Source organism: Lepidochelys olivacea (assembly GCF_965140295.1).
Source record: "Lepidochelys olivacea isolate rLepOli2 genome assembly, chromosome: 2".
Lineage (NCBI taxonomy): Eukaryota > Metazoa > Chordata > Testudines > Cheloniidae > Lepidochelys > Lepidochelys olivacea.
In genome coordinates, this window is record NC_140412.1 from 267,082,017 (window position 1) to 267,105,618 (window position 23,602).

Genomic DNA, 23,602 nt, shown 5'->3' on the forward strand with positions numbered 1-23,602 from the left:
GCATGGATACAGGAGGCACAGTCCGGACTGTGACTCCTTTGCAGAAAAGTTCACTACCACTGCAGACATACAACTGCAAGAGGAAAACTAATGAAAAACCACCAAATCAGCAAATTCAAAATACAGTAAAAGCATGCTTTTGCTGTGGATCCCCATAACACCTTGCAAGCTACACAGGATGTCCATCAAAAGTAGCTCAGTGCAATCATTGCAAAAAGATTAGACATTTTGCTAAAGTATGTCACAATAGCCAGTTCAATCAACAGGTGCATGCAGTTACAATACCAGATGTTACTGTGCTGAGCATGGACAAAAAAAATCACTACTGCGCATATTCCAGAACAGATAAAGTGCACTGTAAATGTTTCCGCCATATCCTCAGGCAAACTACACTCTGTTCAGCTAATGTCAGACACTGGCTCAGCAGTAGCTATACTACCTGACTCCATCTATTTGCATTACTTTAAAGATGTGCCTCTTACTGAATCCAAACTTCACTTGGTGTGCTATTTGCAAAACCATATTCCAGTACATGGCCGCCTGCCAGTAATAGTTACTTTTGGTGATTGCTGTGTAATTGCAGAGTTCTACATTGTCCACAAAGGCACTCCTATACTTGGCAGAGATTTATTGGCTGCTTTAAATCTCAGGATAGTTAATGGACGAATTGCTCTTCCTCAGCAAAGCACTCTTGTGGTACACACACCACTTTCAGCTGGGACCCAACACCAGGTTGAGGAGAAACTCAGCTGTGCTTATGGTTTCTGCATAAAGTTAAAATGCGGAATAATGTGATGCCTGTACAGCAGAAGTTATGGTGCTTACCATTTTCAGTCAGGGAAGCTGTTTCAAAGGAACTTAGAAAACTTGTTCAAAAGGACATTATTGAAGAGATAGACTCCTCAGAATGGGTTTCACCTACATTAGTGACGCAGAAGAAGGGTGGAAGCATTCGCCTTTGTATGGACTTAAGGGAGCCAAATAAAGCTATTGTGATTGACAGCCATCCTCTTCCTCACACAGAAGTAGTATTTGCAGAATACCGTGGAGCAAAGATGTTTTCTACTCTTGATTTGCAGAGCGCATACTACCAGGTTATGTTGCATGAAGATAGCAGAGACCTCACAGCATTTACTACACGAGGGACTATTTCGTTTTAAACATGTTCCATACGGTCTCGCATCTGCCCCAAGTGCCTTTCAAAAAAGATGTAATTGATTCTGAAGAATCAATATGGAGTTCAGTGCTATCTGGATGATATTATCGTGTTTGGAAATACTTCTGAGGAGCATGACAATAACCTGCAGTCTGTACTAAACTGCATCAGCACAGCAGGCCTCCAGCTCAATAGGTGCAAATGCAATTTTAGACAAACTGACCTCTCCTTTCTGGGGAATACAATTTCACAGGCTGGACTAAAACCTGATCCAGCTCATATTTTGGCAATTTCAAATGCTCCTCCAACAGATTTGCAAACCTTACGTTCTTTCTTGGGTCTTACCTCCTGGTATGCAAAGTTCATTCCCAGTTATGCTTCTGTCATTGAACCATTACAGGAATTACTACGGAGAAGTTCAACCTTAGTGTGGACAACGGATGCACAAGCTAGTTTCAAAACGGTGAAAGACTTGATTGTACATAGTCCAGTACTTACAATTGTGGGCAATGCAGGAGTGAATAGTGTAACTGCTTATGCTTCTGATTATGGACTTGGGGCTGTTCTCACAGAACTATATGAGGACAACACAGAGAGGACTGTTGCATTTGCTTCAAGGACACTAAATAATGCTGAGAGAAAATATTATACAGTCGAAAAAGAAGCACCTGCTTGTGTCTGGGCTACTGAAAAAAAAAAAAAAAAAAAACCACTTACCTGTGGGGCCGCACGTTCAAGTTGTGCACAGACCACAGCCCTTTGACAATGTTGCTCACCCCGAAAGGACTGGGAACAGCAGGATACCATGTTGCTCAATGGTCTGCAAGACTACTCCCTTTCAGTTATGAATTGGAATATAAGCCTAGAAACCAGAACGTGGTCGCCGATTGCCTCTCGCCTGCCTTCGCCTTCACCAGATGGTCCACCAGAGGATGAGCATGTAGTGGTTGCGCTTATTACAAGCGCTCTCACTGCAGTTACAAGAAACCAGATTTCAAGCTGCTTGTTCAGTATGTCCAATTCAACAAAAACTACAGGAATTTATGAAAAAGAGATGGCCCAGTCACGCTAAAAACCTTGACCCAGTTTTGCCGCCTTAATTTAGAGTTTGGCATGAACTTTGTTTGTTGGCTGTGTGCTACGAGGTACACACCGGCTCCTTGTGCCAGAAGAATTACAGTCAAAACTCATACACCTGGCACATGATATTCAAGGAATTGTCCAAACCAAACGACTATGGGATCTGTATTGGTGACCAGGGATGGACTCTCAAACCAAAGCACTCAAAATCCTGCGTCACTTGCCAAATGCATGGTATTACAGCCTGTTCCTCTTCCTGAATCTGCATGGGAAAAAGTGGCGATTGACATTGTAGGACCCTTTGATACTGCTCCAATTGACTGCCATTATGCCATCACTTTAATAGACTATTTCAGTAAATAGCCTGAGGTGGAGTTTACATCGCAAATCTTTTCTGCTACAGTAATTAAGTTCCTCTCTTCAGTTTTTAGCAGGGAAGATAACCCCAAAGAACTGGTTTCAGATAGTGGTAGTCAATTTACTTCCCTGGAGTTTGAAACTTTTCTAGCACAGAGAAACATTTTACACAGAAGGTCATCCCTATAATACCATCAAGCCAATGGGGAAATCGAACGGTTTAATAGAAGTTTGCAAACAGCTAAACTGGAAGGGCGATTGTGGATAGCCTTCTGTACCGATTTCTTGCAAGCATACCGGGCTACACAACGTGCCACAACACAAAGATCACCCACAGAGTTACTTCATGGGAAACAGATGAATACTAAACTGAACATTGCTGATTGTCAAAGGCACGATCTGATGCCCCAAACAAGGATGGTGTGAGGAAAAAAAGTTGAACAGAACGAAGCAAAGTCTAAGGCTTTCACAGACAAGCGGCGGGTGCAAAGGAACCAAAGTTTGAGTGTGGTTCCTTTGTTAGGATACAAAAACCTGGAATTTTACACAAAGGGGACCATAAATTCACAGCTCCTCTTAAAATCATAGAGAAGAAGGGACCTTACACCTATCAACTTTCTGATAGGTGGGTATGGAATGCTTCTTATCTTGCACCTGCCTATGCACCAAGAGAAAATTATGCCAACACCCAGTCTGCACTGGATGACTTCACCATAGTACCAACACAACAAGACATTGCACTGGAACTGGGACTTGTGAGACAGCCTGTCAGACCCAGATGACCACCTGTCTGGACTAGAGACTGTTATGTAGTATCTACAGTGTTTTCAGTGTAATATTTCTGCCAACAGTATAGTGTCTTGTTTCATATTTGTTCCTGTGGTTAGAACAATAATGTTTATTTTAATTTTGGGAGAGTTTCTTAAGAGAGGAGGGAATGTGGTGTTTAGATGTTGCTTGTAATTATTAGAATTGGGAGCACAGGCTGTTGGGAGTCTGAAAGGACAGGAAACAGGAAGGAAGGGGGAGGGAGTTAAGAGGCTGGGAGAGAGCTACAGAGGGTGCAGCAGCAGCTTGGTAAAGAGGCTTCCACTTTGAAAATAAAGTCCTGGTGAAGCTTGTTAGTACCTTGCCTGGTTGATACAACAAAATTGCATATCATCAAGGAGATTTTTCCATGTGACTAAGTTAGATTGCCTGCTAGAATTGTTTTTGCATCTCCTTCCTTGTCAATACATTTCATATTGCAGTCTAACTGATGCTTCTATATGTACTTAAGGGTGATCATGATGGTGGTTTGATTTCTTGAGCAGGGTTGCATTTTCAAGATGTGTTTTTTCTCCTAGCAAAAACAGAGTAACTTTCACGTCACACAGACATTTATATAAAACAGTTCTACATAAAAATGATTAGCTTAGCTTATTTTTCAGTCCTTGGAGTGTAGAATCCATTAGTTTCTCCATCTAAAATGTAATATATGTGAAGGCTGCTGATCAATATCGGGAGTGAGTGATTAGACAGGATGAATGTCTGAATCAACACATCTCATGTTGTAGTCAGGGGAAAGCATTTCATTACTTCAGTTCATTTAAACTGTAAACATGGTCAAGACTTAGGTAGCAAGATAAAAAGGATTCCTGCTTCTCCAGCTCCAGAAAATGTGTGTAAATTCTACAGTGTCACGGTATGCTATTGAATGATACTGTCTATTGAAGTGGGAAATCAGAGCATGAATTTGATCCTGCAAGTGAGAGGTCTTTTCAATCACTGCAAGGGCAGTGTTGTTGCAAAAACAAACTCCTGTCCCAGGCCTTCCTGCAACTATACAGTAGTTTTAATCAAGAGCATTTTTGGGGAGTCAAAAAGATGTGCAAAGATCAATGACTGTGTCATAAGAACAACTGAAAGGCAAATAACTGAACTGAAAGTTAAATTTTTTAACCTAACCTCACCTTCAAATGGTGCACAAGATGGGTTATTTAATAAGGAAAGATTGAAGTACTTTCTCCGGAATATAATTTCTTCAGACACAACCTGCAGGTTTATTAAAACCAGATGCTGCAAGTGACTAAAGAGGAAATATTAAAAGTCAGAGCTAGAAGAATCAACACTGGCATTAATGCAAAATGGTTGGTCATAGATGAGAAACAGTTAATGTTACAAGCACATACATGGGGAGAGGAAACATTCCCATTTTGTACTATTGCTTCTCCAGCAGCAAACAAAACTACAAAGTGTCAGTTTCTGAAGATGTGAGCATATCACAAGGTCTTTAAATTTACTCAAACAAAACTTCTCAGGTGAAATCATCCTGAGCATGAGACAGGTTCTCAGCCATTTTTCCAAGAAGGGTTAAATAATACCACCGAACAGTTTTAATGCATGTTTTGGAAGTTCAGGAGCTTACCTGCTGTGGGACTGAAGAGAACTGATGCCTGAACTTCCCAAGGACTATAGAATTCTCAGAGTATCTACATTTCCATCCTCAAAGCTTCCATAAGTATCAATATTTGCACTGAGGACTGATCAAAATACAGCACACATTCAGCATGAGGGGCTCTGCAGAGAAGTTTGTAAAAGCAACTGAAGGGTTCAAACAGACTTAATGGAGTACAGGCTGGTAACACTTGCTGCGGTATTGGTAAAATCTAGATCGACCTAGTAAGAACTGGACCACCACAAGGACAGGAGAGGAGCAACAGAACCTTTCTTCCAGTTGCTCCTATGATCCTAAACACAAAGATAATCTGATGAGCCCAAAATAGAAAGAGGCCATTGAAACATAGCTGCTGGAATCCAAGCCTGAGGTCATCCCTTCTCCTAGCATTTAACTGGAGATCCAGATATCTACCCAAATCTGTTCGCCAAGGAGGTTGTCACATTTTGTTGCCATCCAAATGGTGGAAGATTGTGAAGTCACTCAAGACAAGATAGTTGCATTCAAGTGTCAGCTTTTTACAAGATTTGAACCCTTATGCAACCAACTCAACATCCATCATATTTGGATGGCTGTGGATGATATTCAGAATTAAATTAAGTGTTGAAAAAAGCAAATAAGCAACAAAAGCTGTAGGTCTAGCTAGTCAAACTGGGGAGTGTTAGCTTTTCTACAGCATTTCAAGCTTTCCATTTTGAAAATGTACCATTTGTTCCACGAATATGAGTATGATGTTTCAACTGCATGCTGTGTGCTTACAAGACAGCCTGTTTTCACTCAGATGGGATTCTCCCCAACAAGAAATTTTAATGACCAATCTGAATTTCTGGGTTTAAACCATTTAAAGTCCAACCAGACTTTAAATGGTTTAAACCCAGAAATTCAGATTGCCACATAATGTTGGAGCAAAGGTCATTAAAATTTCTTGTCGGGGAGAATCCCATCTAGATGTGTAGTAGGTCATAAGATGCCTGTCTATGCTGGTCAAGGAAGCCATTCTAGCAACCAAATATGCATCTAGTACCATTTCAACTTTACAGGGGCCCTAGTTTATGGCATTTTAAAGCTGCTTCATATGCTGTAATGAGATTTTATAGTGCATCCTCTCTTGTCCTTAAGATCCTACTCAGTTCCTCGCTACTGTATCTAGGCTTGAGTGGCTACCTTGCAATAGTAAAGCTGATAAAAGGCAATGGAACGCACACAGAATGTAGCTTCAGAAGGGTACAATATGGTCATAGGACAACACCCTACAGACCAGAACACTAGTTTTGTTAACCAACACTATGATCTCTAAAGAAATAACCTTACCTTGGGGGGTTAAAATACTGAATACAGCTCAAGAGCATTTCCAGACACTACAAGTACCCCCATTTAGAAAGACAGCATGTGACTTGTAACATTAAGAGTCTTGCGCTAGCACTGATCATTTCCTGGATTATTTCTGCGAAGGTTTTCCTCACTCTCCCTCTTCACCAGAAGAGTTTTAACAAGTGCAGAAGTGACCAGATTGAGGTGTTTTCTCTGTGCTTTAAACAGCTTTTTTTTTTTTTTGGGGGGGGGGGGGGGAGAAAAGCTCAAAATAATTTATATTCAGCCTTTGAGTATTAATGTTACATATAGAATACTATAAAGGGAAAGCAATCAAGTGGCAGGAGCACAAAAATAGGAGACAGGGCTCAGATTCTGTTCCCAGCTCTGCCACTTACTTTCTGTAGGACCTTTGGCAAGTCACTTTAACCTGTTTCTCAGTTTCCCCATCTGAAAGGAAGATCTCTCTATTTTACAGGGATGTCATGAGGTTTGTTTGTAAAATGCTTTTAGATTAGAATGAAATGACCTATTAGTGCAGAATGTAAAGTGAAATATTACTTGATTTGAGTTTGGAATGACTTTAGAATTCCAGATTGGCAGGAAACGTTAGTTTCTAGACACGTTAACACCCTGGTCACTAATGAGGAGCATCTGCATATTTCATTGGGAAACTCTGCTGCCACCTTCTGAAATAATGGTTACTGCAGGTATCTACACTCAATAACTTGTCATAACTGTGGAAAAACATCACAAGCCTGAGGCATAATTGTTTCCCTCTTCCTGGTCACTTAGATGCCATGGTCAACAGGGTCTTCACTATTGCTCTGAACAGCACATATGCTAGTATTAAAGAGACAAGATGGGTAAGGCAATACCTTTTATTGGACCAGTGTTCCAGCTTACACAGAGCTCTTCTTCAGGTCTGGGAAAGGTACTAAGAGTGTCATAGCTAAATACAAGTAAAGTTTGATCTCTTTCACCCTCCCACCCCAAAACACTGGGCTAATTTGACAGCATTAAAAGCCAAGACTTTCCATCCCAAGTCAGTGCTAAGTTAGGTTTGCTTAAGGTTTCACTTAAACAGCCACCCTATCTTTGTGGGAGTTACACCCTTAGTTTTTTTTCCCCGTTTTTTTTTTTTTAAAGGTATGGGGAGTTACAGTAACAGGTTACAACACAGATGAAGTACAGTGCTCTTGTAGGATAATACAGTTTTAAGACATCTTGGCATTAATTGACTGTCCTGTTGGCAGTTTCAGCAAAGAGGCACAAAGACTAAGCTATCCTCTGACCCTTAGAAGTGGTCTCTAGGTGTTTGGTGACATTGGTGAAGCAGTGTGGAGAGACTTGTACTGCTGCTGTACTTGGTCTAGAGGATTGCATTCTCCAGGGCTCTCAAGTTGGCACCTTTCACGAGCACTATAGCCACACAGAAAGAAAACATGTCTTTTCTGAAACTGAACTGCAAGTCTGAGTCTAGACTTTATCTAGAGAGACCATGAAAAATGGAAGTCATAGTACAAATCTAATGCTGTATTCTAAAGAAGACCCTTCTAAAACTACTACATAGACAAGGCCCTCTATGAGCAGTCATGGTTTTATGAAAATGCTGAATTGGGTATTTACAATAATTAGGTCAATCTACCTCATTAACTCAAACATACAGACTTGCAAGAATAGTGGCATAGTTTCCAGCTCTTTCATTAAATCCAATTAGGAAAATTATTAATTGCAAGTGTTAGCTAGCACCATACTCTTGGGAAGTACCAGTCTCAAGAGCATAAGGCACTTCACAGGGAAAGAAAAAAACCACCACACACACACCCCCCATTAGAAAGGTGTAACATTCACATGGCATTTCAGCCACATATAAGGTATTGTAATCTAAACAGGTAAGGGTCCCATGCAGTCTCCTGTGCCATCACAGATTACTTCCATTGCAGGCATGTGACAGCTCTTAGCTGTGATTTTGCTATGTATCCACTTGTTGCTTTGTTCTGTCCAAGCATCTGTACAAGTCCCATTCACCTGGGAGACAGACTCCCACAAGCAAGGTTCATTTAAAGGAAGATTTTTAGCTCTTTCCATTTTGCAAGAACAAGTTTGGGGGGCTTTAGGTCACTCATCCCCACCAGTGGGTCATTCATAGGGCCCCAGCTGGGAGTGCAGCCATGGAGCAAGCCTGGCCAGGGCCAGATCGGGCTTGAGAGCAGCCTGGGGTATATGAGGGCAGTGAGAAATAGGCTTCATGCACTGGAGAAAGGGGGGGACAGCCTGGAGAGACTAAGGGGGAGAGAGAGAGAGAGAAAGGAAGTGCACCCTCCACGAGAGGCACTAATCCCTGCTGCCTCAGGGGCAGTGATGGGGAGGGGAAAGGTACAGGAGCAGGGCTGGGTGGGTAGGGGGGGCAGCCTCAGGCTAGGGAGAGGGAGGATACAGCAGCCTTGGGATAACGTTGGGCAGCGTCAGGGGAGGGTTAGCAGACCCGAGATACGGGAGGACAGCGCCAGCCTGGGGAGAGGAGGGAATACAGCCGCCATGGGGCAGAGGGCGGCCGAGTCAGAGCCCCCGGGGGGGGGGCGCCGCCGTGGAGGAGATCACAGCTTAGGGGGAGGGGCAGCAGTGTCGGCCCCTCCATTCTGGGTTGCGCGGGGGCCGGCGACAGGGCCAGGGCGGGTCCAGCCACAGCCCAGGAGGAAGCGTCAGCGCAGCCTGGGGGCTCCGGACCTGGGCACAGCCCCCGGGGAGCAGGGGACGCGGCCCGGGACGGGTGGCTAGAGCGGCCTGGGGGAGGGTCGCGGCCCGGCCCGGCCCCGCTCTCACCTTCTTGCCCTTCTTGCCCTCATCCTCCATGTCTCAGGCGGGGGGCGGCCCCGGGCTCCTGCTGCCTCCTGCGGCCCCGGCCCCCCGGGGGCATCCCCGCCCCGTCGGCGGCCGGCCGAGCGCCCCCTCACCGGGCGGCCATGGACGGCCCGCGCCCCGCCAGCCGCGCTCCCTCCCGCCAGCCCCGGCCGCCACCGCCGCCGACTCAGCAGCCGCGGCAACAACTTTTCAATCCTGCCGCCATCTTGGGCGTCGACTTCCCGGCGTGCTCAGCGCGGGGCCGGCGCTCCCCTCCCTGCGGCCGGAGGGCTGACGTCAGTCCTCCCAGAAAGGAAGGGGGGGGGGACAGCGCATGTGCGGAGCGTCGAGAGGGAGGGAGTCAACAGAGATGCGCATGCGCTATATCCTCACTCCTCCCCGCCCCCGCAGGGGCGGCTGTTGTGGCTGACACCCCCCAACACACACACCCACCCCTGCCCTGCCTCCTCCATGCCTAGCGTAGCCCTTCACCCATCCCCCCACCTGGGGGCTGGGCCCTTCTCCCCTGACTCCCATCCAGACCCCCCAAGCTGCTGCTTCAGTGCCCCCCCGCCCCCCCCTGGCTGCAGCCCCTTAGCCTGGCCCCACAGAATCCAGGGGGCTGGGTAAAGCCGCAGGGGCGCGAGGAGCAGGCTCAGCTCTGCGGGCTGGTGCGGTGGCCTGCAGCCAGAGAGCAGGGCGTGGGTCCCCGGCCTAGCCCAGCGCAACGCCAACCCAGAGTCTGAGCCAGGCCCTTGGCTCAGCACATCAGCTTTATACCTGCCCCAGAAAACTAGGGCAGCCCATCAGTACCCCCCCTTGCATCCCTGCCCCAAGGATCTCTAAAAAAGAACAGGAAGATTTGTGGCACCTTAGAGACTAACCAATTTATTTGAGCATAGCTTTCGTGAGCTACAGCTCACTTCATCGGATGCATGCCGTGGGAAATACAGTGGGGAGATTTAAATACACAGAGAACATGAAACAATGGGTGTTACCATACACACTGTAACGAGAGGTTTCAGAGTAACAGCCGTGTTAGTCTGTATTCGCAAAAAGAAAAGGAGTACTTGTGGCACCTTAGAGACTAACCAATTTATTAGAGCATAAGCTTTCGTGAGCTACAGCTTATGCTCTAATAAATTGGTTAGTCTCTAAGGTGCCACAAGTACTCCTTTTCTTTTTACTGTAACGAGAGTGATCACTTAAGGTGAGCTATTACCAGCAGGAGGGGACGGACCTTTCCTAGTGATAATCAAGGTGGGCCATTTCCAGCACTTTACCAGAACAGTAGGAGGGGAAAGAAACAAGGAGAAATAGTTTTACTTTGTGTAATGACACATCCATTCCCAGTCTTTATTCAAGCCTAAGTTAATTGTATCCAGTTTGCAAATTAATTCCCTACAGGCAGCTACTTTACTGGCTGCTCACCTGAATCACCCTGCTCCAGCTGTCCACATCCCCACATCCTCCCTGTCCATGGTCTCCTGCAGGAGCCTTCCCCCTCCTTGCATCTCTTTCTCCAACTGAGCCACTTGCTGGCTTTTAGAATCACCTGCTCTCTCACTGATCTCAGTCTCAGCTGAGAGGCAGTTTGTCTCTCAAGGTGAGGCTGGGCCCAGCTCCTATTACAGAGCCAGCCACCCTGTGACCCCGGGTAGTTAGTTTACAGGAGTACTGCCCTTTGCCTTCAGTAAATGTGATGGGTTGCATGGCCCAGCAACTGTCCAAGCCAAAGCCACATAGGAACTGTTTCCAATTTGCACACTTTGATCACAAGTCTTACGATATTCGATGGCATGTGATTATGGGAGAATTTCAGCTTTTGTTTTTAAAAGTCTAGCAGATAAAAGCTTGCCACTATGAACCCTGAAAGCTCAAAAAACCAAAGACACCTCATTGTTAAAAAAATCATGATTTTAAGCCAATCTCACAATTTGCAAACCAGTGTCATGATTTTTGTTCACTTAAGTTTGGCAATATTGTATAAGGGGCAAAAAACAGAGCTTTGTAGCTGTTTGCTATCTTAGGTGGTTTGTAGACCTCTTGTAACCTGTACATTGAAATGCTGGATTAAGTTGATAAAGATAAGAGTGTAATAAAACCTAACAGTTTTCAGGTTTAAGCTTCTAGTTTGGTTACAGAACATTTATTTAATAGAGGACCACCAGGCGACACTTTGAATGATACAATCAAAGTTTATAAAAAAGAAAAATAATTAATTAAGCAAGCACGCAATTACTACTTACACAGTACTATGATTATACTCACACTCAAAGATGAAATGTTGTATCAATGAGTGATCCGTCCACTGACAACAGAATGATGTACAGCCATATCCAGGAACTTAACAATACCCTTTGCATGTTCATTGAAGCTCTCCTGAAATTTAGCAAAACTACTCCTTTTATACTTTATTATAATATTAATTAACATTAAACTGCCCTTTACCATCATTATATTTCTGCCGCCTTCTTATTGGCTCTTTACATTACACATTATTTAAATTAACATCTGCACCAATGTCCTTCCCATACTATCAATATAGATATTTTAATGAAACATTCACAATTCTCAAAAATACTGATTAAATACCTTGTTTAACTCAGTTATAACCAAAACAAAATGGTAACATAACCCTGGATCATGGTTTTGCTAACTCTTACTTTCCCATAACACTCTGTCCCCAATTTATCTTTAACTTTTCTCACACTAGCAACTTCAGTTTCGCATACCCCTGCACGCTTGGGCTAACTTAGACCTCAAAACCTAACTTCTAGTTCTTTCTTAACCCAAGCCACCCTATAGGATTCAGCCACAAACCTGCAAAAAGTTGCACAGGTCAGGTGCCTAACTTCACCACTGTGCGTGGCGGGCGGGGGGTGTCAGTGCTAACGAGGCCAATTCAGTTAGGGTGGATGTGGCCCATTCCCAGCAGTTGACAAGAAGGGGTGAGTATCAACAGAGGGAAAATTATTTTTTGTAGGTTTCAGAGTAACAGCCGTGTTAGTCTGTATTCGCAAAAAGAAAAGGAGGACTTGTGGCACCTTAGAGACTAACCAATTTATTAGAGCATAAGCTTTCGTGAGCTACAGCTCACTTCCTCAGATGCATATTGTGGAAACTGCAGCAGGCTTTATATATACACAGAGAATATGAAACAATACCTATTCCCACCCCACTGTCCTGCTGGTAATAGCTTATCTAAAGTGATTTCCAGCACAATACTTATTTTTTGTAGTGACCTAGCCAGTCCCAGTCTACTAGGTGCATCAATTATGTGCCTCGCTGCTCGCCCGAGCCCTACCTCCTCCCCGCCGCTAGGTGACACCATCGCCCCGCAAAGGAAGTTGGGGGGGCGGAGTTGGGGGAGGGACGCGCTGATGAGCCGACACACGCGCCGGGGAGACTAGTGCGCAGACGCAGAAGACATGGCGGCCGAGGTCGGGCGTCGCGGCTGCGGCGGCGGCGCTGGTGAGTTTCTAATCCGCCTCCATCCGGGGCCTGCGCTGCCCTGGGAGCCCCGGGCGGGCGCAGGCTGTGGCCGCCCGCTGTGCTGCGTTGGTGGTGGGGAAGTCGGGGGCTGTGCCCGGGGTTCAGCCCCACGTGGAGGTGAGAGAAGATTCGGTGCCACCCCCCCCACCCCCGGGGCTATATGGGGACTACAAGTCCCAGGAGACAGCGTTCCGTACTGAGCCCTGCTGTCGCTGCAGCTGGGGGCGCGGTGCATGTCGGGAGCTGTAGTCTTGGAGAGGCGGCTGCACGTGTGCTGCTGCCGGTGAGGGCACCCCTGGCAGGGCAGCGCGCCCGTCTCCGCGGGGTCTGACCCTTCCTTCCGGGTGGGCACGCCCTGGGCTGTGCAGCATGGACCTTGCTGCGCCGGGGGCCCCGGGCACGGGGCTGGCGAGGGACCCGCGGGGGGATCTGGGGCAGCGGGTGGCTCGGATCGGTGCCCCAGCCGCCGTGAGCAGCGTGGCCCGTGAGCTGTATGGGCCTCACGCCCTATTTGCTGCTGTATAAGGGATAGTCTCACTCAAAGGCATCGCCCAGCCTGGGGGGATCGTGGTCTAAGCATCAGGCTTCAGCGATCACGATGCAAATCCCAGCAGAGCGGTTCCGCTCCCTATTCTCCAGGCAGATCAGCTGATCTCTGTGCAGGTTAATGTGTGCCTCCTTCAGACAGTGCCACAGAACTAACCCTCTCCTGGTAACAGGCTGGGGCAGCCCTGATTCCACTGTTGCCTGCTCCATAGTCTCACTCGCTTTAGGGTGGCTGCCTGCCTTAGAAGTGAGTGATGCATGAGTGGTTTGTAAAAGACTTTGAGTCGACACGGGTATAAATATCTCAGAAGCATCCTATGACCGACCTGCCTGGTTAAAAGAAAAGGAGTACTTGTGGCATCTTAGAGACTAACCAATTTATTTCAGCATAAGCTTTTGTGAGCTACAGCTCGCTTCATCGGATTCATTCAGCTGCAGCTGAATCGGATGCTGTAGCTCACAAAAGCTTATGCTGAAATAAATTGGTTAGTCTCTAAGGTGCCACAAGTACTCCTTTTCTTTTTGCGAATACAGACTAACACAGCTGCTACTCTGAAACCTGCCTGGTTAAGTAGATTCTCCATCATCTTCCGCTAAATAATCTGATTTTTTTTTCTCTTCTCATTTTCCTGCCTGTAGAAATGATCTCCAGTCCATGGTTGGAGTGGCTGGGTCTGAGGAGTGCACAATGCTGCTGAGCTAGAAAGGTAAAAATTTCTGTGGGTTTGAACTGCATCAAAGAAATTAAACCTGCCAGATCAGTCTTCCCCAGTTCCTTTGACTGCCCCATGTGAGCAAGCCTTCCAGCATGGCTGGGTCTGTGGTGACTCTGTTCATTCCTGTAGTGCTTGCGAGAGCAGCCTGAGATGGTTTGAGGCCTCACTCTGCTCCTTTTCAGAGTGAGGTTATAGAAATTTCAGACAGGCCGAATCAGGAGTCCAAATCGCATGAAGGCAGAACCACACAGAGCCTTAAACATGCATGACCAGCCCTTAACCTGGCCTCCCAGTGTCTGCCTCACCCGGTGATCTGTGAGCATAAGGTAGTGTGAAAAGCCGTGAGGCATGAACAATGTTTATTGCATAAGGATGGTCATACTTAGGTCAGAGAAGGGAGTTACCTTACAAACGGAGAACCAGTGTTGACAAGGCCAGTTCAGTCTACCACATCCACTCTGACTGAATTGACCTTGTCAACTTAACTCCATTCTCTTCGTGTGCCAGTATATTTATGCCTGTATCTGTAATTTTTACTCCATGCATCTGAATAAGTGGGGGGGGTTTTACCCACAAAAGCTTATGCCCAAGTAAATCTGTTAGTCTTTGAGGTGCCACCGGACTCCTCATTGTTTTTGTGGATACAGACTAACACAAGTACCCCTCTGATACTTTTCTGAACCCTGTTATAGTCTTAGCCTTCACTACGTCCTCTGGCAAAGAGTTCCATGGGTTGACTGTGCGTTGTATGAAGAAATACTTCCTTTTGTTTGTTCTAAACCTGCTGCCTATTAATTTCATTCAGTGGCCCCCAGTTCTTGTGGTATGGGAAGGAGTAAATAACACTTCCTTCTTTACTTTCTTCACACCAGTCATGATTTTATAGACCTCTATCATATCCCCCCTTAGTCGTCTCTTTTCCAAGCTGAAAAGTCCCAGTTTTATTAATCTCTCCTCATAAGGCAGCCGTTCCGGACCCCTAATAATTTTTGTTGCCCTTTTCTGGACCTTTTCCGAGTCCACTATAACTTGTTTGAGTTGGGGGAACCGCGTCAGCACGCAGTATTGCAGGTGTGGGCGTGCCATGGATTTATAAAGCAGCAGTATGATATTTTCTGTCTTATTATCTGTCCTTTTCTTAATGATTCCCAACATTCCATAGCAAAACCTGTTCTGTGCCCTCCTTTAGTCTCCTGCAGCCACTTTCAATCTGGATTATTGTGTGAGGATTTGTAGGACAGATTCTTGCACTCGTAATTTTTTGCTGCACAATAACATATAATAAATTTCCATGTCTAAAGTTGCATTTATGGTGTTACCACATCTTGTCTTCCTGCCTGCAGCTTGTGGCTTCCCTGTCTCTGCGCTGGTCACATGGAACCGCTCATGCTTTGGAAAGTGGAATTGGTACGTAAGCTAAAAACCAAAATAGTTCTGGGCTGAAATGTCTGATCTTCTCTCCTCACCCCCATTCCCAGACCTGTCTTGGAGAAACCAGAGTGTCGCAAACGCAACACCCACTTTAAAAGAACCTAAACAAACCCTTGGAGCTTGATGAGCAGAGATGGAGCTGTACTCCCCTGAACAAAACAGAGCCTTGCACGTTGATACCTGCCAGAAAAAAAGGGCAAGGCAGTGCAAGGAGTGGGCCTAAATCCAGCTGTCGTTTGGTGCTGGTATTTCTGTTCAGCACGTTGTCTTTGGCCAGGCTGTCAAAGTCTGATCTCTGCATCTTACAAGTTAACATGGCTGGGTTGGACTGTGGCTGGATGGGAGATGTCCAAAAGAAACCCCAGAATGGTGTCAGCTCAGTCAGAACTCTTCAGTAGGTTTTAAACAGTGCCGCAGAATGAAGCTTTGCAGCATATAAAATGTGGATCTGAGACTTTGACCGCTTGGCATGTCCTCAAGGGGCGGGATCATGTTCTAAGCGTCAGACTTCAGCTGTTACTGTGCAAATCCCAGCAGAGCGGGTTCCGCTCCCTACTCTCAGGCAGGTCAGCTGATCTCTGTACAGGTTAATGTGTGCCTCCTTCAGACAGTGCCACAGAACTAACCCTCTCCTGGTAACAGGTCGGGGCTGCTCTGATTCTACTGTTGCCTGTTCCATAGTCTCACTCGCTTTAGGGTGGCTGCCTGCCTTAGGAGTGAGTGAGGCATGTGTGGCTTATAAAACACTTTGAGATGACATGGGTATAAATATCCCAGAAGCATCCTATGACTGACCTGTCTGGTTAAGTAGATTCTCCATAGTCTTCCACTAAATAATCTGATTGTTTTTTTTCTCTTCTCATTTTCCTGCCTGTAGAAATGATCTCCAGTCCGTGGTTGGAGTGGCTGGGCCTGAGGAGTGCACAATGCTGCTGAGCTAGAAAGGTAAAAATTTCTGTGGGTTTGAACTGCATCAAAGAAATTAAACCTGCCAGATCAGTCTTCCCCAGTTCCTTTGACTGCCCCACATGAGCAAGCCTTCCAGCATGGCTGGGTCTGCGGTGACCCTGTTCGTTCCTGTAGTGCTTGCGAGAGCAGCCCTGAGATGGTTTGAGGCCTCGCTCTGCTCCTTTTCAGAGTGAGGTTATAGAAATTTCAGACAGGCTGAATCAGGAGTCCAAATCGCATCAAGGCAGAACCACACAGAGCCTAAAACAGGGGTAGCTAATTATTTTTGTCAAAATTCTTGGTCAATGTCTAGACTCCAGAGGAAAGTAATAAACAACAAAACAATCCCAGCAGCAACTACACACCACCACCAGTAAATAGAAATATTTTTGGGTCTGTTCAAAAGTGTCTGGCTGTCCAGATTTGACCTGTGGTCCACCTATTGACTACCTCTCCCTAAAATATGCAAAACAAGCCCTTAACCTGGCTTCCCGGTTTCTTCCCAACCCATTAAGGATCTGTGAGCATAAGTTGTATGAAAAGCCGTGAGGCATGAGCAATGTTTATTCCATAGTTCTAAGCCCTCCTTTAGTCTCACATAACCCTTTCATTCTGGGTTATTGTGTTAGGATTCACAGGATGGACCTTGCGCTGGTTATTTTTTGCTCCACATTCACACTTAATACATTTCCATTTCTAAAGCTGCATTTCCGGTGTTACCATATCTTGTCTTCCTGCCTGCAGCTTGTGGCTTCCCTGTCTCTGTGCTGGTCACATGGAAGTGCTCATGCTATGGAAAGTGGAATTATTAGGTAAGCTAAAAACCAGAATAGTTCTGGGCTGAAATGTCTGTTCTTCTCCACACCCCAACCCTATTCCCAGACCTGCCTTGGAGAAACCAGAGTGTCCCAAACCCAACACCCACTTTAAAAAAACAAAAAGAAACCCTTGGAGCTCGATGAGCAGAGATGGGGCCATCTGTGGGAGCTGGATTCCCCTGAACAAAACAGAGCCTTGCATGTTGATACCTGCCAGAAAACAGGGCAAGGCCATGCAAGGAGTAGGCCTAAAATCCAGCCATTGTGTTTGGTGCTGGCATTTCTATTCAGCACATTGTCTTTGGTCAGACTGTCAAAGTCTGATCTCTGCATCTTACAAGTTAAGCATAGCTGGGTTGGACTGTAGCTGGACGGGAGATGTCCAAAAGAAACCCCAGAATGGCGTCAGCTCAGTCAGAACTCTTGAATTGGTTTTGAACAGTGCCCCACAGACTGAGTGATACTTTGCTGCATATAAAATGTGGATCTAAGGCTTTGACCGGTTACAATACAGTAACGGGTTCCATTATGGCACTCCCCTCAGGAGTACGTGATAACCCCAGTGTGCTGGCCAAATTCCACCATGGGGAATTCTGGGAAGGCACAAAGTAACTCTGCCTGTAATTTCAATGAAGTTATTCTTCCCCCAAAGTATTGTATTGCTGATGGAAATTAGCTGCTGCATGTCAGTGCTGCTCGTAGTCCCTGTATAAAATTCACACCCATGTTTGAGTCTTTGGGGTTCAGATGATGCAGCATAAACGCTGTTGATCAATAGAAGTAGGAATCACGAGACTGCAGCCTTAGTTATGTATGCACTGATCTGTACCAATGTCCATATGAATAAATATATCCGCTTGTGAGAGTGTATGGCTGGCTGATGCCACTTGCCACGGCATCTGTTTCTATTGTTAAATGGTGCTGTTTTCCTTGAATAAGAGGATCTATTGTGTGCATGACAGGTTAAGTTCTTTCCCGCAAGCCTTCCAGCATGGCTGGGTCTGCATTGTGACCCTGCTCATTCCTGTAGAGCTTGCAAGAGCAGACCTGAGATGGTTTGAGGCCTTGTTCTGCTCCCCCTTCGGAGTGAGGTTATAGAAATTTCAGACACTCCTAGGCCGGCGCACAGGAGCGTGGAGATCCTAAAGCAAAGGGAGGGTGATATTCTTTAGAGTGCTTGTAAAGCTGCGGATTGAGTCTGTCTGATGGAGTTATAACCCTTAGATGATGGCTCCTTGTGAAAGGATCCTCTAAAACACCATTTCTCAAATGTGGCCACCAGGGATTTTTTTGCAGCCATGACAGCCTCCAAAGAGCCCCAACAATCACTGAGATGTTAAGTATTAAAGTTGCCTTGTGAATGCCATAAAGTACACTCATGCCCTTCTAAATATTACAGTACAGTGCAGGGAGCACTGAACTACATGGGGTGGTTTTCTTTCAAGTAACAAAGCATATTTATTGGCTAATCACTATGTTTACATCTCGCACTACTGTAGCTCCATAAGCAGCTATTGACCAGCGTCCTCGTCGGCAAGATCACTGCGAGGTGTTTGGGTAGGTTGAGGTTGTTTGTGGCAAATGGCGAAAGAGTTAAAAATGCAAATTGAAAACCTTCCTGATATCCAACAATCAGTGCCAGAAAATGCCCCTGAATGTGATGCAGAGATGGTCCCAGAGGCACAACCTGCTGCAAAGAAAAGCAGAACATGGAAGGAAGAAAATTGAAAATTTCAGGTGCAGTGGGAAACATGGTTTCTTGTGTTTCTGAAGCCATCCAATTCCATTTCTGAGCAAGTTGCAGTGTGTGCTGTTTGTAAGAAAGAAATTCATCAAATTAAAATGTACGCGATGCAACGTCACTGTAACGCTCATGCAGGGGAAGTTGAACAGAATTATCATGGTGAGTTTCAGAGGCGCAAGCTGTTAAATGATGCAAAAACCGAGCTCGAAAGACAACAGCGACGGCCCAGAGATTTTCTGAAGAAAGTGGATCAGATAGACGTGACTACTTTTAAAGTGGCACTACTTTTGGGACAAGCAAGGAAATCTTTCGACAACGGAGAACTCGTGAAGAAAATTGTTCTGGCCGTTCAACCAGAAAATACGCTTTTCAGAGAGCTACCACTGAGCAACGACATGTTACAGAGAAGCACAAGAGATCTAGCGAACTTTCTACAAAACGAAATAGCTGCGAAAGTCTCAGTGAGCCCTTTCTACAGCCTGTGCTTGGTTGAGACCCCTGACGTCGTGAAGAATCCCAAGATAATCGTATGCGTTCACTTTTTTGACTGTGCTCACTGTTGTTTTACCGAAGGCGTTTTATGTCAGGTGAGCCTCACTGATAGGCCAACTGGCAAACAGGTTTTTCAGTGTGTTCAGGGGAGATTGCAGGAGTGCTGGGTTAGATTCGACAATCTGTGCGGCTTGGCAGCTGACGTGGCAGCAGTTATGCAAGGTGCTCAAGCAGAGGTGTTGAACTACTTCCAAGAAAGCTGCCCTCAGAAACTTTTTCTGTTTCCCTGGTTTGCCCACCAAGAAGTACTTGCCAGCAAGGCTTCAGTGGAAAGTATGGATGAGGTTGAATCCGTAGTGGAAAAGTGTATGAGTGCTGTGAACGTCAGCCGTGTCCATAAAGAGAGATTCGCAACGCTGTGTGAAACAGACTCTGAGACGCACAAGGTGCTGCTGAATTACAACCTGGTCCATTGGCTTAGTTTGAATGGCAGTGTACAGTGGCTGTTTGAGCTCTGGGGAGAGCTCATTGAGGTTTTGAACACAGTTTTGCCGCGACTGTCCCAAAAGCATCCAGGAGTACATGGTTGTTTGCTCTTTTTGCAAGAGTTTTCACCAAAGCTTGCTTCCTTGAACCTGGAGCTTCAGGTACCTCAGCTAACAATATTTGACCGCATTGAAGTAATTCATACATTCCAAATGACCGTCACTGACATCATCCAGCAGCTACAAGAGAAACGGGACTTTTCTGTTTTTCTGAGCTTAGTGGGTTTCTCAGCTGTCAGGATGAGAGCGTGCAGCGAAAGGTCGGCTTAGCTGTAACCAAATACCTGCATATCATCTTGGAAGATCTTGAAAATTGTTTCAGCGAGGGAAACTTTTTCCATCAGTACACTTTTGTGACAGACCCATTCAGCAATTCCCATTTGGGGTTTTTGGCTGCAGACAAACTAACGGCCTTGCAAGACAGATTAGCTTCCTTTGCCTCCTTGGATTTAAGGAATCTCCAGCATCTCATGGTGCACATGCGTAATAATGCAAGAATGAAAACCTACTTCAGTCAGCCCGGTGTTACAGTGCAGCAGTTCTGGATCAAAGTGTACCTGTCTGAGGATGCCTACAAGCCTCTAGCTAAAGTTGCTTTGCTTTTCTTGTCCCTGTTTTCAAGTACTGTGCTGTGTGAGAGGGCATTTAGTGCACTCCATTGTCTGAAGAGCAAGTACCAAAACGGCCTCACTGATGCTAATCTGGAAGCTTCCCTTCTAGTTTAACAGGAGACCCGAGATCCTGCAGACTTTCCATTCCAAGAGCCCCTGAACTTTTGCAGGTAGTCTGATCCACACAATGGCTGTATTAATGAAATTAAAGTTCTGGGGTTTATCACCCTATATTGGTAAAGCATAATATAACAGGATCGTTTGTTACTATGATTAGTGCTAGATTGGGTTGCTTTTTGGGGGGGGCGGCAGTCCGTGAAAGAGAAATTTTGGACACACTTGCAGATTTTTTTTCATTATTATCTGGAAGTTTATTATGTAAAAGCATTTTTAAATGTGGTTCCAAATTGTTGTACCAACATCCACCTTTTACCAAAAAAGCACAGTCCCAACAACAAAAAAGAAAAGAACGCACCAAGCACCTTATCAGTGGTCTATTGTGTTCAGCTCCAGTAAAGGATAGAGGCAGCTCTGCATTATTTTTATTATTGAGTCTGAAGAAGGAGGGGGAAAAACCCCTCTTAAATAAATGTACAATGACTGGGACGTATGTATGTTCATGTTTTTCCTAAAGTTAATTAAGTATTTTAGGAAAAATTGTCAGAGTGGCCATCAGCAAGAGCAATCGGAGCTGCACTCGGAGGCCCGCAGAGCATTTGTTGTGAGAACCCCTGCTCCAGAAAGAGATGGGGCAGGTTAGAGATGGCAAAGATCAGTTGGGCCCCAGGTCCTAGGTTAGTTGGGATCTAGTGGGAAATTGTTCCCTCCACTTGAAGTAATTAGGCTTGCCCCTTCCCTTGAGGAAGATATTCGACAGGCCGCTTGCTGAGAAGCTTGAGCTGGTGCTAGGTCTCTGCACTGCAGTCCAGGAGATCTGCCTTTGATCACCTGTCTCTTGCTTCCTGAGGGGGGCGATGTTGTGGGGGCAGCACCTCCCTCACACTGGTATAGATCTGGGGTGAGGAGCCAGGAACCTCTGAATTTTAATCCCACCTACATGGCTGGCTGTGGGCAGGCCTCTTAGTGTGCCTCAGTTTCCCTTTCTGAACCACTGGGGATAACAGTGCCTTTCTGGGGAGTTGTGGGGATTACCTGATGTCATCTACAACCCCTGGAAGATGGAACACCCGCTGAGCACCAGCTGTTCCTGCTGTAGCAGCCCCTCTGACCTGTTGCCAGAGCAGCATTGAGAGGCTGTGGCATCCTGGCTTCAGCTCCGTCTCCGCTGCACAGCTGCCAGTTAAGCCCCGCTCAGGGCTGCGGCGGGGAGATGTCTCTTTCCCCCAGTGCAGACGTGCCACGGCGGGGAGAGGTGCCCCTCCCTGCAGGCTCCAGCGTGGACCTGCCCTGGACTTGCCTCCGCCAGGGGAGAGGAACCCTGGCCCAGGCCCACTGGAGCTGCCAGGGAGAGGAGCCACCGCCCCCCCCGCCCACCAGCCCCGACAGAGCTGCCAGCGGGGAGAGCAGCCTGTCCCCGAGCTGCTGCAGTGAGGGGAGTGGGGAATCCTCTTTCCCCGCCGCAGCCCTGGGACAGCCTGCACCCAAACCTCTCATCCTTGGCTCCAGCCCTGAGCCCCCTCCTGCACACCAAACCCCTCATTCCCAGCCCTGAGCCCCCTCCTGCACCCCTAGCCAGAGCCCTTGTGCCCCCAACCCTCTGCCCCAGCCCTGAGCGCCCTCCCACACTCCAGACCCCTCAGTCCCGGTCCCCCCACAGGAAGTGGTGCACAAAACAAAATGAATTCTGCACATGGACACAAAAAGTGAGAGGGAGCGCTGGTCCTGGCCTGCCTGGTGGTGGCCGCCTGGAGCAGCGGGGGAAAGTTGGTCTTTCCTGTTCAGTGAGTTAAGATCACCCTGTTGCTGGTCAAAGCTGCAGATGTCTGCCAAGGAGAGAGCAGGAACCGTCATCAATCAGGCTGGCCCTGGATCTGTCTAGTGAGTGAGATGCCAGGAGGAGTGACCTCGGCCAGGGGATCCTCTGAGGTGTGGGAGGTCCCTGCTTAAAGCACCTGGCTTAGTCATAACCTTCTCCATAGTGTTGGATGAGAATTGGGGAAGGCCCCTGCTCTTTCTGGAGGGCATGGCCAGCATCTGTGGTTCTTAAAGCCCTTTGCACATGGTGAGTGGCCACCTTTGAGCCTCTTCTCGGTGAGGGTCTACTGTGACGCTGCCCCTCTGGGGTTAGACCACCCCCCCCCTCCCATTCAGAGCCTTTCCAGGAGGGCCCTTAGCCTATGCCACCTGCTGCTGTCCTTAAAATAGGCAAGAGGGGCTGGTGGAGGGCAAAAAGAAAAGGAGGACTTGTGACACCTTAGAGACTAACCAATTTATTTGAGCATAAGCTTTAGTAGCTGCAGTGTTCCCCGGCCTGGCCTCCTGCTGAAGTTGATCGGTGATATTTAAGGGGTTGGGGTGACCGATGGAGCCCACAACAGTCTGGGCGCTTCCTGTAGGGGAGGGCACCTTGTGCTGGGTTGCCAGTGGCCGCGGGGCCTGAGCTGGATTCTCCTCAGTTTGAGAGGGCCGGCAACAGCGTTTTCCGTGAGGGGGCTCTTCACGCTGCGATAACTGTCCCCATCCAGGGTGGCCTGTGTGTGTGTCAGCCTTCAGGGCCCGCTGCAAGGTGGCTCCATGGGGAGTTTGTTCTGCCTGGGGGAGGGTATTGAAGGGGGCTGAGTCCTGTGGGGAGGGAGGTGGGCTGTAGCTTTGGTCTTGGCAGCTGCACCTACAGCCTTGCCTTACCCCCTTTCCCCCCACCCCCTGTACAAACCTCAATAAACAAAAGTGATCCTGGATTAGCAGCCGCCCTCTTGATTTCCTGAGTCAATATCTCCGGAACTGCGCCAAGGTGGGGAGGGTTTTCCTGCTGCCATCAGCGAATGCTCCCAGGTAGCTGGTCTGGAGAGAGGGGTCCAATAGCTGACCATCCACGACCCCAAGGGGAGCTGTGGGTGCTCAGCAGCACTGAAAACCAGCGCCCCACAGTCTCTCTAGACGATGCTACTGTG

General features: G+C 47.0%; 2 protein-coding genes across 6 annotated transcripts in view; one reads left to right on the forward strand and one right to left on the reverse strand.

Moving 5' to 3' along the window:
• The window catches only part of CCM2 (CCM2 scaffold protein), a 125,769-nt gene extending 116,361 nt beyond the window's left edge, over nt 1-9,408 (reverse strand). For 2 of the 4 annotated variants that reach the window (XM_084618987.1, XM_084618988.1), the window contains exon 1: nt 9,168-9,408. In XM_084618987.1, coding sequence (XP_084475113.1) covers nt 9,168-9,197 — 30 coding nt within the window. In that variant the 5' untranslated portion in view covers nt 9,198-9,408. The remainder of the gene's footprint in view (nt 1-9,167) is intronic. The other 2 variants (XM_084618985.1, XM_084618986.1) reach the window with 2 other exon arrangements.
• Nucleotides 9,409-12,578: 3,170 nt separating this feature from the next.
• LOC311516415 (SCAN domain-containing protein 3-like) lies at nt 12,579-23,389 on the forward strand. 2 transcript variants are annotated; one of them, XM_084620453.1, is made up of 6 exons: nt 12,579-12,659; nt 13,866-13,933; nt 15,286-15,349; nt 16,251-16,318; nt 17,066-17,133; nt 18,639-23,389. In XM_084620453.1, exon 6 carries the CDS (start codon nt 18,982-18,984, stop codon nt 20,188-20,190), a length of 1,209 nt encoding a protein of 402 aa, XP_084476579.1. In that variant the 5' UTR covers nt 12,579-12,659; nt 13,866-13,933; nt 15,286-15,349; nt 16,251-16,318; nt 17,066-17,133; nt 18,639-18,981; the 3' UTR covers nt 20,191-23,389. The 2 variants fall into 2 exon arrangements, with proteins under 2 accessions (XP_084476579.1, XP_084476580.1); XM_084620454.1 differs by lacking the exon at nt 12,579-12,659 and adding an exon at nt 12,673-12,797.
• Nucleotides 23,390-23,602: the final 213 nt, after the last annotated feature.

Excerpts from the sequence above, each read along its gene's own strand:
- LOC311516415 (XM_084620453.1), top strand. The coding sequence starts at position 18,982 with ATGTACGCGATGCAACGTCACTGTAACGCTCATGCAGGGGAAGTTGAA.